Here is a 16,279-nt window from a genome sequence, read left to right as displayed (position 1 = left end):
ACAAAAACTAAATACAAACTAAGCTATGATGATTAAAACTGCGTCTAAAGACATTGACAATTGTATTAAAAATACAAACTAGACTAAAACTAAAACTAGACTAAAAACTAGAAAAAAAATCACACCCAGTGTGAAGTGAGCGGTGATATTTTGAGTTATTAATTTCATCATGCATCTCGGTAGCCAATCACAGCACGTCCTGCGAATTGACGTGCTTACATTTTTTACATTATTATTAATTTCATCATGCGTCTCGCTAGCCAATCACAGCGCGTCTGCGAAGTTTGAAGTTCATTTCATCATGTGTCTCGCTAGCCAATCACAGCACGTCCTGCAAAGCTTAGCCTATGGGCGTGTTTTCCACAGCATGGCGTCACAGCGAAAGACACATTTTCACGACGGAAAGAAAAACGTTCACCACGGATGGGTCCTAAACCCTCTTATAGGAGCGGTTGCACTGCTCAAAAATACCCGATCTACAAGTATCATTGTAACAATGTAGCCCAGGCCCATCCACCCCGTCCCCGCCCCCCCGTCTCCTTTACGGTGGTCTTTTATACATTATAAAAACATTTCTGTGGATTTTTCAAGGGACAAACAACAATAAAACAGAAATGTTCAACGTAATAATAATCTAATAGTACTTTTTAAACAGGGCTTAAACGATTCCGTCTGATTTTTGTTGGGGTCCCGTGGGAGACGCCAACATTTCTGTCCTGTCTGCCTGTCTGCCTGTCTGCCTGTCTGCCTGTCTGCCTGTCTGTCTGTCATGTTGTCCATCCTTATCCTGGGTGCAGGTATGGCTACCGTGGAAGGGACTGTCGAGCCAACGTCTTTCTGCTTCCCACGGGGGAGATCGTTTACTTCATAGCGTCCGTGGTCGTCCTGTTCAACTATGAAGAGAGAACGCAGAGACATTACCTGGGACACACCGACTGTGTCAAATGGTGAGACCTGTTACTGTCTGTCTGTCTGTCTGAACTATGTTCTATTGCTTAACCCATTAAGAACTGAGACTGATTCTACAAAAAGTCTTCTAAATCATTGGTTCTCAAAGTGGGGTCCGAGGACCCCCAGGGGTACTTGAGGGGGTCCCCAGCTAAATGATGGACAGGAACCAAATGGACCCTTATGGGTCTGTAACTCTGAGAGTGTACAAATGGAACCAAATGGACCCTAACGGGTTCATTTGGTTCCATTTGTACACTCTCAGAGTTACATTAACATTGATTTTACAATATGACTTGGGGTCCCAGAGACATACATGCCATTAAATGGGGGTCCGTAGCCCTAATGCATGTCAAACTGGGGGTCCATGAAATTAAAATGGTTGAAATCACCGCTAGAGAGGCGTAAAAATCTTCTATTATGGGGGTCCCTGGCTTATCTTTTCAAATGGGGGTCCCAGGGCTAATAAGTGTCTACTTGGGGGTCCTTGGTACGAAAAAGTTTGAGAACCACTGTTCTAAATCCTAACAGTTTTTTTGAAAAAATGTCTGTGTGGCTGTCAGTGATGCTCAAACTTTTTCATGTCAAGGACCCCCAAAATGATATGTAGCTTGTAGATCTGCTATTTTTAAATAGCCAAAGTGTAAAATAATGCTTTTTAGCTCAAATGAAAAAGTCCAGGTCTTAATGGGTTAAATTATAAATTGACCCATAGAACCCTAATTGTCTTGGTTTAATTCTCAATCTGCAATTTGATAGATGCAATAAAATCTGTTGTACTGATGGTTACTCTATTTATTATACTTGTATATTATCTTGTAATATAAATACATGGTGCTGATGTTTATTTCACCCCCGCACAGCCTCGCCATCCATCCGGATAAGATCCGCATCGCCACTGGACAGATCGCTGGAGTCGACAAAGATGGACGGGTACATCCATGTCATTTACAACTGATAATACTAATGTGACACCAACATCTACATAGACACACAATTCTATGTAACAACATCTACATAGACACACAATTCTATGTAACAACATCTACATAGACACAGAGTTCAGTGTAACACCCTTTACATAGTCACACAGCTCAGTGTAACAACGTCTACATAGACACAGTGTTCAGTGTAACAACCTCTACATAGACACACAATTCTATGTAACAACATCTACGTAGTCACACAGCTCAGTGTAACAACGTCTACATAGACACAGAGTTCAGTGTAACAACCTCTACATAGACACACAATTCAGTGTAACATCCTCTACATAGACACACAGTTCAGTGTAACAGCCTCTACCTTAGTCTTGCAATGAGCCCGGTCTGAGTTTTGGGTGAATATAAAATACACATAAACTGAACATTATTTTATTTAAGCACTTAAACCCCTATTCAATAACATTTCGAAGGTAGCAGACCTACAGGCTCATAATGGCTCACATTGTGACATTTGAGCTTGTATAACTGTTTTGATATATCGGTCAGGCTCTAGTCTTGTCTAGCCGGGCAATCGGAGATCTCCGCATTAGGTTGCATTGATGTACAGTATCATAACATAGTGTAATTGGAACTCCCCTTTGGAACGCATTGGAGTTCTCCATTACATAATCACAACAACCCACTGCTATGCTAGCTTTTGTTAGCAACATACAGTAATATCTTTGGTTAAAATTGAGGGGCAAAGGGCGCCCGCCCACATAAGCTGGTAATCCAGTTTAACAGCATGTCGCGGGTTCGACTCCTGATCCCAACGACCTTTGCTGTGTGTGTGTCACACCCCCCCCCCCATCTCTCGCCCCATTTCCTGTCAGCCTAGGGTAAAAAATCACACCCAGTGTGAAGAGAGTGGTGCCTTTGAAAGTGTAACTGGTTGCATCCTTGTGTTGCAATCAGCAACAATATGTTGTCACGTGACACGTGACAACATATTGTCACGTGTCACGTGAACCTTGACCAATCATACGGACGGACATACGGACGGACGGACATACGGAAGGATGGACAAAGTCAAATGTAGAAGTGGTTGGCACCACTCAAAAAAATAAAGTCATAAAAGCCCCCAAATATATCTTTTAAAAAAAAAGAATTAGGGGCAAATCTTGTTGGTAATCACTTGCAACCATGTTATGAAAGCAATATTACACTTATGACTGTGATACACTATATGACCATTATACTGTGGCTATAGACCAGGGGTCTTCAACGTTTTCAGGCCAAGGACCCCCTAGTTGAGAGAGAGATGAAGCAGGGACCCCCTCTATATTGTATGAAATTGTGTTTCAGATTACTTTTTTTGTCGTTTACTAGGTCTGCTCTTTTTTCCCTCTACACCTATACCTCTTAGGCAAAAATAGCTGATCTACAAGCTCACAACGCCTCACAGCGCGAGGCGTTGTGAGATTTGTAGATCTACTATTTTTGGCTAAAGTTCTTCATACCGCACAAAGATTTGGCGGACCCCCTGTAGTAACTCTGAGGACCCCCTAGGGGTCCCGGACCCCCTGTTGAAGACCCCTGCTATAGACGTTTAAGGTCCTTGTGTTAGCACAACACAACCATTTGCAGTGATACAATCACAGTATATACCGACCATATCCACTGAATACATTTGCGTTGCTGTTTTTTTGCAGCCTCTGCAGCCTCACGTCCGAGTCTGGGACTCGGTCAGTCTGTCCACTCTGCAGGTGATCGGACTGGGAACGTTCGAGAGGGGAGTGGGCTCCCTGGCTTTCTCTAAAGCTGTGAGTATTTACACTGCAAAATACATTCTGGACTACAACGTACCGTACCGTAACCATACCACGACTGTTGATTTAGTCGACTAAAACTATGACAAAAAATGTTCGTCGACTACCTTTTTTCACTGACGAAAACTAGATAAAAAATAAGCTACGATGACTATAACTATATGACTAATTTCGTCAACAAATAAAAACTAGACTAAAATGTTAGTGAGGGACTAGTGGAGAAGAGATCCAGTAGAACTAAAAGACAAGTAATTTTAAGTTTGGTTTGGCTCGGGTGTTGCGCTCTGAAAATAGCAGATCTACAAGCTCACAACACGTCCGCTGCGACGCGTTGTGAGCTTGTAGATCAGCTATTTTCAGCATGCAACCAGGTGTAAAATCAGCGCCATCAACGCAACGCCAAAATATATTTTAGTCGACTAAATCAACTGTAATTTTAGCCGAATAAAATCTTATGATATTTAGTCGTCTAAACCTAGACAAAAAACTAAAACATGACTAAAACTAAATCAAAATTTGTTGTCAAAATCAACACTGCCTTACCACGGCGGTTGTGCCCAATGTTGGCCAGGTGAATGACACCACCTTTTTCATGGGAACATTTGGTTTAGCTCCCCTTGTGGTCACCTCCTGTTAGATGTTTTTTTTTTCAGGCCAGTTTTGAAAGAATCCAGTGATCCACATTTAGTAAGGGATGGTGTCAGGGCATTCCACATCTTGGTAGCGGAGACGGAGTAGTAGAATGAGAATGTTCCCATGTTTGTTCTAGTGGTGGGTGGAACCAGATCATCTCTGGTGTTGTGGCTGTGGGTTGTGGCTCACTCTGGAGAAGTAGTTAGACAGGTATGAGGGTGTTGAGGGCTCTGTGTCTTTGACTATCTTAAATACCAATCCCATTTTTAATTGCTTTAACCCTGTCTTCTACCCTGAGAAGTTGTTTACACAAAGTTAGGTGACAGCCACTGAAGCAAAAAAAAATGCTGGTGGTGTATACTGCCCTGCCAAGCCAAAGAGCAGTAACTACGTTTTTGGACACACCGACTTATTTGGGTTGCCCAAAGGTCAAATTAGCCTTTGTGATGTTGGGGGATAAACAATTACCTCAAGAACATATGTACAATTAGTGTAATATCACTTATATGCCAATATCTCATTTGGCTGACCAGTTGAATCACTTTTAAACCCATTTTTCAGTGATTTTTGTTTTCGTAGTTACTGCACTCTGCCTTGGCAGGGCAGAATACAACACACCAAGTGTTTTTTCTTTATTTTTATGCACATGTACATTTCATTTGTTGTGATGATGCTCTTTTCATTCTTTTTGCTCTTTTTGCACTCTTTCTTTAAATCTTTTTACGTTTTTCTTTATTCTATTGTTATTACTTATGCCAAGGGTCTTCAACGTTTTCAGGCCAAGGACCCCCTAGCTGACAGAGAGATGAAGCAGGGACCCCCTCTATATTGCATAAAATTGTGTTTCAGATAAAAAAAAATGTGTTTACTTGGACTTCTCTTTTTTCCCTCTGCACTTATGCACCTCTTTGCCAAAAAATAGCAGATCTACAAGCTCACAACGCATCGCAGCGCGAGGCGTTGTGAGCTTGTAGATCTTGTAGATCTGCTATTTTTCTGCTAAGTTCCGCTAAGTTCTGCTAAGTTCTCCTCAGAAAAGGGATGCTAGGGTTGCGCGGATGGGCTTTTTCGTCACCCGCATATATCATCCCTGATTATCAGCCTGAAGCTGCGTGGAGCTTCAGTCTGAAATTGGCTGCAGTGTCAGCGATTACAAGGGGAGGGGATTAGAATTTCCCTAAACCTCGCACGCCGAGATTTTGTGCTTTTTAAAAGCAATAATAGGCCTATAGATGTCATTCATTTAATTCCCGCATTATTTCACCCACGGTTTATCCAATATGAATTATTATTAAATGAATATTATATTTGATTGTCCCAAATCCGACCAAACTGCGGTTATCCGCGGCTAAAACCTCAATCCGCGCATCTCTACTGGACAATGAGTGATGCGTTGTAACCCTGCATACAGGACTCTGGACATAGAATGAGTGCTGTGTTGTAACCCTGCATACAGGACTCTGGACATAGAATGAGTGCTGTGTTGTAACCCTGCATATACAGGACTCTGGAACGCACCTGGCTGTGATCGACGACTGTAACGACCACATGATGACCGTTTGGGACTGGCAGAAAAAAAACAAGATCTCTGAGATCAAGGTGAGGTGACCTCTTGACCTCTACGCCACTGTTTCCCCCAACTTTAAACACTGTAGCCGTTAGCTAACGATAAGGAGGTTAACGAGGTGTGTCCCTTCCATGCAGACCACCAACGAGGTGGTGTTGGCCGTAGAGTTCCATCCCACCGACCACAGCACCATCGTCACCTCTGGCAAGTCTCACATCTTCTTCTGGCTGTGGAGCGGAGCCTCTCTGGCCAGGAAGCAGGGCATCTTTGGGGTAAAAAACATCACCTTCTTCTTTTATCCATTTAACACACAACATGTTCATTTACAGGTGGACAGTAATGGTTGCTATAACAGCGTCTCCCCGCCTCTCCAGCTCTTTAGTTAACAGAATGTGTGAAACAGATTTTATCCAATCAGGAGAGAGAACACATTTATAAACTTCAATATTTCTTTCTTCAGAAATATGAGAAGCCAAAGTTCATCCAGTGCCTGGTGTACCTTCCCAACGGAGACATCCTGACCGGAGACTCTGGAGGAATCATGTTGGTCTGGACCAGGAGTACTACAGAACCTCCTTCAGGGAAAGGACCCAAAGGTACACACGCACACACACACGCACACACACACACACACACACACACACACACGCACACTGAAAATATATATATATTTCAAAAGATTTTCAATGTCTTTTTTCTTTTTTTTCCACAATTATTCATAAAAAAATATTCTTTTTTTTAACACATTCAGTGCCAGAATTTTATAATAACAGATTACGTTCGGTGCCAGAAATCTCACCGCTGAGCTGCGCAGCGCTGTTTAAGCTGTAGACTCCACGACGTGCATTCCATGTGAAACAAAGCATGCGTGCATTTTGCACGATGGTCCTGGCTAACGCCTGGAACGATAACATCTTTACCGCGGGTGACAATGGCCCAGCGATCGCGCATACAAAATGAGTCGTTTTCCCCAACGTAAAAAGTTTTGGAGTTATAGGGATTTTAGAGAAGGAGATAGAAAGGAAGCGGATGGGAGCCATGTTTTTTGGCATAGTGATCTATAAGGCCCTTCCTTCTCAGAATCACCCTGGGTGATTCCAGAGCTGCTCCAGCCCCTCCTGTGTAGAAAAAAACGAAAAAAACAAAAGAGACTGAAAACACGGTTCAGACACCTGTTCGTCACCGAAGCGTTACTCTGTGAAAACACAGTTCAGACTGTGTTTGGCACCGATGTGTTAAGTAGTGAAAATAGCAGATATACAAGCGACACATTGTGAGCTTGTAGAATGGCTATTTTTCACTAGTTTGCGTCCCGGGAAGACAAGACAATTTCTCTTTTGGGTCACGACCAAACACGTTTGGGAACCACATGGGTTATTAATTAAGGCATATTTTCGGTGAGGTTAGGGTTAGGTTTAGGGCGTATATTAGCCACGCCCACCTGGGCGAAACACCAAAGAAAGAGGGAGCCTCGTTGTGATTGGTCCAAAAAAAAGACAGCCGATGAAACCAAGCAAAGTGCACACAATGGACGACGTCCCGTCCTGTAGACACTGTTTAGCTGTAGTTCCTTTTCTGCGCTTTTCTCTGGGAACGAGGTTAGAGGCAGGTCCCAGGTGACCTGGGCTGTGGATCAAGATGACAAGAGAAATAGATCTATACGTGTCTATGAAAAGAAGGTTCATGTCGGGACAGCTACTGTCACAAAAAGCTGCTCAACTGGTTTCTATAGTCTGTTCATAAGCATTATGATGTGTTTCTATAGTCTATTCTATATGTCTGTTCATAAGCATTATGACGTGTTTCTATAGTCTATTCTATATGTCTGTTCATAAGCATTATGACGTTTCTTTCTGTAGACCCCTTGTCTGTTCATGAACATTATATAATGCGGCAGTGGCTCAGGGGTAGAGTGGCCGGTAGAGCAGCCAAACGGGAACCATGAGGTTCCCAGTTCGATCCCAGGCTCCCCCAGAGTTAGTGTGGAAGTGTCCTTGAGCAAGACACTGAACCCCTAATTGCTCCCGATGAGCAGGTTGGTGCCTTGCATGGTTTCTTCCGCCATCGGTGTATGAATGTGTGAATGTAATGCACAATCTATGTAAAGCGCTTTGGATAAAAGGGCTACATAAATGCACCATTTACCATTTATTATGCTGCTTTTCCATTGAGCCCTTGTCTGTTCATAAGCATTACAACGTTGTTTTCAGTGGGCGTGGCATAAGTGGAGGTAAAACATAACCTCTTATCTCCGTATTTTAACATTGTTCGTAAATGAATGCCGTACTTCGCCATTCTATGTCACACAAAAGTAGCAAAAATAGCAGATCTGCAAGCTCAAAACATGTCGCAGCTAGTATAGGGGGTCCGCCAAATCTTTGTGTGATAGGATTTAGTTTTTTTTACCTTAACCACTTGAACCCTAGAATTCTTTTTCTGAGGGGAACATTAGCTCTCAACGCGCTGCGAGGCGTTGAGAGCTTGTAGATCTGCTATTTTTGGCAAAGAGGCTATAGGTGTAGAGGGATAAAATAGCAGACTAAGTAAAAAAAAACACTTCTATCCTGATGGGGGGGAGTGGTCTCTTCCAGGATGACCACGCCTCCATCCACAGGGAACACGAAGGCCTCCACCAATCGGCTGGCATCAAAACCACACGGAATGTTAGCAAAGTGCCCCATCTGGTGGCCAGCAGAAGTACTGTACACTACACATAACATGTTCCAGTTTGGTCCATGTGCATTACTAGAAGTTCGGGGGCCGCTCATCCCTGTGTTTGTGCCAAATCTGGGGGGCATGGGATCAGTGGAGCTCCCTCTGGTGTTACTCACTCCTTTGAAGTAGTTCATACATAGGCAACTGGCGGCCCGGGGGCCACATGCGGCCCCTGCCTTCACTTAATGCGGCCCGCAGGTTAATGTCGGAATAGTGATATATCATTGATTTCAGCTGTTATGATTCCAAACATGCAAACATGACCCGCTTTAATTACTTCAGTCTATATTAGTAGCTTTAATGGATAGTATTAACATTCTATTGTCTTTTTATGTCCAATAGACCAATTATTTGTTTACTAACATTGAGCCTGGACGCACAGGTGATTGTTTCACGCAATCAATTCCCAACCTGTTTCGGGGTGCACTGGTTTCAGCACACCCCAACCCCCTCTTCTGTGTGTTGGCTAGTGAGACGCGTCCTAACGAGACCTGATATAATGGGTTTCGTTGCGCGCATACTGGCTGCACGCAGCCAGTATGACGTCGTCTGTTAAGGGGTCTATGTGTTTGTATTTAAGTTCATAACATTTACAAAACTATAACTAAATGCATTTGAAATTAAATAAAAATGTTACTTTTCAGGATTCCAGTTAACTCTCTGAGTGCCAAAAACGAGTTATCCCGAGTTTTTTCCGAATGCCCTCAGTGCCAAGAAAAAGTTCAGAACCCAAGATATCGTGATCCGAAGATTTGCTGCTCCATTCACTTCTTGTTTAACTTATTACTGAAAAAGGCTGTATCTCGGCTCCTGAGAACTATTGTTTTACATAAAAAAAAATTGCTGGCACAGTATGAACATATCTTTTTATTTGAGAGAGTTGAAAAAAATGAGAGAGTTAAAAAAAAAAAATCAGGATTCTAATTAAAAAGTAGCAAAAATAGCAGATCTACAAGCTCAAAACGCGTCGCACCGCGACGCGTTTTGAGCTTGTAGATCTGCTACTTTTGCTACTTTTGTGTGACATAGAATGGCAAAAAAAAAGGTTAAAATACGAGAGTCTGTCCGACAGTATATGAAATGTGGCCCTCTGGAGTGAGTAAAGGATAGGCAATGAATAAGCATTTTGCTTCAGCCTATTCCTTTTTCGGTCATTGATTTTGGATTTTGTGTGTGAGCTGACTTTAATTTTTTGTTTTGTTTTGTTTATGTTTTTTTTGTAAAGTCCACACAATTGTTTTGATCTGTTGTGAAAGAAAAAGACCGAAATAAACCATTCATTCATTCATTCATTCATGGAAATATAGTGGCCCTCTGGAGTGAGTGTGGAAATATAGTGGCCCTCTGGAGTGAGTGTGGAAATATAGTGGCCCTCTGGAGTGAGTGTGGAAATATAGTGGCCCTCTGGAGTGAGTGTGGAAATATAGTGGCCCTCTGGAGTGAGTGTGGAAATATAGTGGCCCTCTACATCAGCAAAGTTGCATCACCCCTGAAGTAGTTGGCAGACAGACAGGTACATGGGTACTGGTCCCTTTGGGTATCTTGAAGACCAGGCCCTTTGCAAGGTGCTCTGCTCTGTCCTCTTCCTCTGGTTGCTATGTTGTTGTCAGTCACCCACACTACTACCGCAGTGCATTGTGGGAAGGTTCATACCAGCGTAGTGGTCAGTGTACTCGTAACACTTCCCAAATTTAGAATGCGTTTCACATACTATTGTGAAGCCGCTAAGCTTTTGGACCATACTAAAATGCCTTGCATAGTAATTTGGCTGTGTGTGTGTGTGTGTGTGCGTACAATTTTTCCTGCTTTGGACGGCAAAAGAGAAATGGTTGTTTTATGGTATAAAAAAAATGTTTAGAGATACGACTAGGTTAGGGTTAGGCATTTAGAAGTTAGGTTTGGGGATTATAGACAGAGTTATGTCTGATTTATACTTCTATAATTTATCGTGAGCTTGTAGATCAGCACAGTTTCTGCTTTACGGTTAAAAAATGTGAGAGAGAGAGAGATGTTACAGAACATATTTATATACCTGGTGTAACAGACAGTCAGACTTAAATCTGTCAGTATGTCACTGGAGGAGAGGAGAGGAGGGGGTGTGGAGAGGAATGTGGAGAACTCTCACTCACGCACACACACTCACACACTCTCTCACACACACACACACTCGCGCGCACACACACACACACACACACACACACACACACACACACACACACACACACACACACACACACACACACACACACACACACACACACACACACACACACACACACACACACACACACACACACACACACTCACACGCATAGGCACTAGCACACATACCTCAGAGGACAAGAGCTAGCTTGTATCGCTAACCAGAAACCACAGTGGAGAATGTCAGCTATCCCCCCCATCTCTCTCTCTCTCTCTCTCTCTCTCTCTCTCTCTCTCTCTCTCTCTCTCTCTCTCTCTCTGACATTTTTATCCATTAATATGTTGGCTATTCAAAAATAGCAGATACAAGCTCATAAAAATCTCGAAAATGCTTGGAAGATTTTGGGGAAAAAAAAACAATTCTGGGGGTCCCCAGCCCCCCAAACGCATCCCCCCCACCACCAATGTATGGGTCTTGATAAGAAACGACTACAGCTAACTCCTATGTCTCTCTCTCTCTCTCTCTGTGTGTGTGTGTGTGTGTGTGTGTGTGTGTGTGTGTGTGTGTGTGTGTGTGTGTGTGCAGCGTACCAGATCTCCGGTCAGATCAAGGCTCATGAAGGCAGTGTGTTCACGTTGTGTACGCTGAGGAGCGGCCTCCTGCTGAGCGGAGGAGCCAAGGACCACAAGGTCATCCTGTGGGGTCACGACCTTCGACCCGAGAGGGAGATAGAGGTACACACACACACACACACACACACACACACACGTAAATGTAAATCGTCATTTGCACACTTTTCTTTTTAATAAATGTTTTACTTGAGCCCATATTGCAATACAACTTCAAATCGCTCACTATGTAACCTCTCAAATCAGTCGCTACAACAGCATAAATCTGCTTTCACATATCACACATTTGTGACATGTGTGACTGATACGTTCTGTTGCAGAACCTGAACTGGACTGAGCAGCAGGAACATTGAAAACTTTCAGAGCTTGTAAACTGGGTCGCTGCTCCTAAAAATAGTCGACCCCACAAGCTCCACGGCGCGTTGCGGACGCAGCGCGGCCGTGGAGCTTGTGGGGTCGACTATTTTTAGGAGCTTTAAAGTGGTTTATGAGCAGAGAAGAGCTTTGGATATCATGTCTGGAGGCCTTTGTAAGACGTGTTTATCGCCGCGTGCCTTATTAGCGCAGATAGAACGATCTGGAACAACATCAACGTGGAGTCAGGAAGTAAATGTCCGCGGCTCCAGCGTGACGTTTATGCAGTGGTGGAAAGTAACTAAGTACATTTACTTGAGTACTGTACTTAAGTAACATTTTGAGGTATTTGTACTTTACTTGAGTATTTCCAATTTCCGATACTTTTACTTCTACTCCACTACATCTCAGAGGCAAATATTGTACTTTTACTCCACTACAATTATTTGAAAACTTTAGTTACTAGTTACTTTTCAGATATAAATTATGATATAATGAAACAAACATTAACCACTTCAGCCCTATTTTATACCTAGGCTATTTGAAAATAGCAGATCTACAAGCTCACAACGCGTCGCACCGCGACGCGTTGTGAGCTTGTAGATCGGCTATTTTCAAATATTTAGTACTTTTACTTTTGGTACTTTAAGTACATTTTGATGCCAATACTTTTGTACTTTTACTCAAGTATTTTTTTAATTCTGGACTTTTACTTGTAACGGAGTATTTTTATATTCCAGTATTGGTACTTTTACTTAAGTAAAGAATTTGAGTACTTTTTCCACCACTGCGTTTATGAGCAACGCTCCTCCTCTCCACAAGTTGAACTTGTTTTACTTTTGAAACGCCCTCAGCGCTCCGCCCCCCCAAAAAAGAAACACTGGACGCGGACCGCGTTGAAAAGTCGTGGCGCCAGGAAGGGGAGCGCCCCACTTTATCAAAGAAATGCAGAAAGTCACTGGCATTTTTTTTTAATCTTGATTGCCTGCCAGAGTTTTTTCAGAACAGTCTGTAGCCTCTGCCAGGGTTTTGCCATGATTTTGGTACCTGTTCGCGTAGCCACAGATTTTTTCCTCCAGTATGATTGATCCCCAGATGGTTTCTAATCACAGATGAGATTCAGGTGTGGTTTCACAAATGTCAACGAGGTCATTTTGACCTCGTTGACATGTGTTGTTTGATGTTTCAATATAGCTCAAAAGCAGTAGTTTTAAACCAAAAAACAAAGTGAATTGTTTGTCCGTTTGAATTTTAACATTGAAGTGAATGGAGCAGCAAATCTTCGAACATTTTTAGCTCCTAATCTGTTTGTAATTCGACAAGGGTTGAAATTATAAAAAAATTCAAAAAATATATATATATTTTTTTTTTGAAAAAAAAAATTTTTTTTTTTCTTTTTTTCCATGACGTATATATACGTCTTTGGCGGACAACAGCTGATAATTAAAAGACGTATATATACGTCATTGGCAGCCATTGTGTTAAAACGTTTTGGACATCTGGTAGCATCACACACTACAGGATAATCTTCTCATAATTAATTCATTCTCTTAACCGATTACGACCTGGAACGCACCTGTGTCATTTTAGGATGTCTTTTCTACAAGCACTGAGTGCTGCGCTACGAGCTTGTAGATCTGATATATTTTTTTCTAAATCGTGAAAATTGGTGCAAATCTTTGAATATATTATATATATATGTTGTTTAAAGCAAACGTTTTCAACTCAAATCTTTGCTTCTGGGGGTCCCTGGAACAACATATTTTGAGATGAGGTCCGCGGCCAAATACATATCATGGGGGGAGGGGTCCTTGACACAAAAAAGGTTTGAGGACCACACTGACAACTCAGAAAACGTTTAGGATTTAGAAGACATTTGTAGAATCCCCAGAAGCAAAGATTTGAGTTACAAATGTTTGCTTTGAAAATATATATATTCAAAGATTTGGACACATTTTAATGATTTTTCAAATGAGCTTGTATATCTGCTACTTTTTGAATAGCCAAAGAAATCTAAAAATACAGATGCGTTCCCGGTCTTTTTAGGATTATAACATCATGCACACACACTAGCAGTCGCTGACTAGATGTAAACGGCCAAATACATATCATTCTCGGGGTCCTTGACATGAAACACTTTGAGCACCACTGACATAGTAACATACCTTTTTTTTTCAAAAAACAGTTCATAGATTCAGAAGACATTTTGTAGAATCGGCCTCAGGTCTTAAAGGGTTAAGATCGGATCGTGGAACCGCACGTACCAGAGGATACTCATGGCTGACATTCGCTCCCGATCTAGGCTGGGGTACGACGGTACCCCTTCCCCCGTTACTTGGGTTGGTTCGTTTCCGACCCTAAATCACCCCGATTATCTTTAAGTGAGGGTTAGGGTGTGTCATTATAGGCAAAATATCTTCTTGAAAATCTCCAAACAATGTACAAAGAAATAGACAAAATAGCAGATCTTGATCAAAAGCTTGACCTGAATGTAACATAAAATGTTGTGGCTGTCTGTGCGGCTGTCTGTGCTTGTGGCTGTCTGTGTGTGTGTGTGTGTGTGTGTGTGTGTGTGTGTGTGTGTGTGCGTGTGTGTGTGTGTGTGCGTGTGTGTGTGTGTGTGTGTGCGGCTGTGTGCGGCTGTCTGTGTAGGTACCAGAGCAGTATGGAACCATTCGTGCGGTGTCGGAGGGGAAGGGAGAACAGATTCTAGTCGGAACGTCGAAGAATTTCATCCTCAGAGGAACCTTCAACGATGGCTTCCTGGTTCAAGTACAGGTACAGCACCTTTTTCTTCTCGTTTCGCCCGTGGACCGGACCGCCCCTTACGTCCTGCGTGTCACACAGTGTCGTGTGCCTGATGCACGTTCTCCTCGGCTCGTCTTGTCGAGCTAAGCTTAGCTAGCCTACTTTGAATGTAGAAAACACGTGTATGTTATGCTAGGTAACGTCAGGGCACAGAGCAGTGTGGATTTTGACAGCAAATTTTGATTTAGTTTTAGTCATAGTCTTTTGAATAAATATTTCATATATTGTCATATTTTAGTCATCTGGAATGTCTTAGTTTTTGTCTAGTTTTAGTGATAAATATCATACGATTATAGTCGACTAAATCTACAGTTGATTTGACTTGATGGCGTAGTAATGGCTGATTTTACACTTGGTTGCATGCTGAAAATAGCCGATCTACAAGCTCACAACGCGTCGCAGCGCTACGTGTTGTGAGCTTGTAGATCGGCTATTTTCAGAGCATGACACCCGAGCGCAACCAAACATAAAATGACTCGTCTTATAGATCTACTGGATCTCTTCTCCACTAGATCCCTCACTAACATTTTAGTCTAGTTTTTATTTGTTGACAAAATTGTCAATATATTTAGTTTTAGTCTTCATAGCTTAGTTTTTATTTAGTTTTCTTCAGTGAAGAAAGGTAGTCGACCAACATTTTTCGCCATAGTTTTAGTTTTAGTGGATGGAAACAACATCGAATGTCCTGTTTTCTCAGAAGCGTTGCACTGCTATATGTCCTGCTTAGCCCCACCCATCCGGGTCAAACACCTGTTTTTTCTGGGGGGTTTTTTCAGTGAGTCCCATCCGTTTAGCTATGTTTTCAGTGCCGTCCTAAAATGTTGATGTCCGCCACGAGTATAATATTACAAACATGTGTGTGTGTCTGTGTGGGGGGGTGTGTGTGTGTGCGCGCGCGTGTGTGCGTTCACAGGGCCATACAGATGAGTTGTGGGGTCTGGCGTCTCATCCCTTCAGAGAGATGTTTCTGACGTGTGCTCAGGACAGGATGGTGTGTCTGTGGAACGCCTCGTCTCACAGCCTGGAGTGGAGCCGACAGCTGGAGGTATGTGGCACACACACACTCACACTCACACACACACACACACACACACACACACACACTCACACTCACACTCACACACGCACTCACACACTCTCACACACTCACACACTCACACACACACACACACACACACACACACACACACACACTCTCACTCTTAACCCATTAAGACCGCGGGAACGCATCTGTGTGTCATTTGTAGATTTATTTGAGCTATTCAAAAATAGCAGATCTACAAGCTCTTTTAAAATCGTGAACATTTTTGCAAATCATCGAATTTATATATGTTTTTTTTAACTAACATTTTTAACTAAATTCTTTGCTTCTGGAACAGAATATTTTTGAGATGGGGGTCCACGGCCAAATACATGTTATTTTGGGGGTCCTTGACATGAAAAAAGTTAGTATAATGTATGTAATTATAGCAACATACGTTTAAAAAAACAAAAACCGAATCCCCCCCCCCAGAAGCAACTATTTGAGTGAAAAATGTGAGTTAAAAAATATATATATATTCAAAGATTTGCACAAATTTTCACGTTTTTTTTTTTTTCTCGAAAAAAATCAAAAATAGCCAAAGAAATCTTAAAAATGACACAGAGGCGTTCCCGGTCTTAGTGGGTTAAGGCCTCTACACCTGTGGCTCTCAAAACGTATTCAAACGTCTTCATGTCAAGGACCCCCT

General features: G+C 42.4%; 1 protein-coding gene across 2 annotated transcripts in view; it reads left to right on the top strand.

The window, feature by feature from the left end:
• eml4 (EMAP like 4) overlaps positions 1-16,279 on the top strand; it is a 69,726-nt gene that overhangs the window by 36,035 nt on the left and 17,412 nt on the right. For both annotated transcript variants that reach the window (XR_014602112.1, XM_084076551.1), the window contains exons 9-17: positions 798-947; positions 1,812-1,881; positions 3,584-3,694; positions 5,837-5,932; positions 6,038-6,172; positions 6,361-6,496; positions 11,344-11,492; positions 14,394-14,519; positions 15,463-15,594. Coding sequence is in view for 1 of the 2 variants with exons in the window: in XM_084076551.1 (XP_083932677.1) it covers positions 798-947; positions 1,812-1,881; positions 3,584-3,694; positions 5,837-5,932; positions 6,038-6,172; positions 6,361-6,496; positions 11,344-11,492; positions 14,394-14,519; positions 15,463-15,594 (1,105 nt within the window). In the remaining variant the exon portion in view is untranslated. The remainder of the gene's footprint in view (positions 1-797; positions 948-1,811; positions 1,882-3,583; positions 3,695-5,836; positions 5,933-6,037; positions 6,173-6,360; positions 6,497-11,343; positions 11,493-14,393; positions 14,520-15,462; positions 15,595-16,279) is intronic.

The sequence above is a fragment of the Gymnoscopelus microlampas genome (genome assembly GCF_963454915.1).
Source record: "Gymnoscopelus microlampas genome assembly, chromosome: 13".
Classification (NCBI taxonomy): Eukaryota; Metazoa; Chordata; class Actinopteri; order Myctophiformes; family Myctophidae; genus Gymnoscopelus; species Gymnoscopelus microlampas.
The sequence above is the reverse complement of the archived record's forward strand: the minus strand, read 5'-3'. Positions and strand labels throughout refer to the sequence as shown.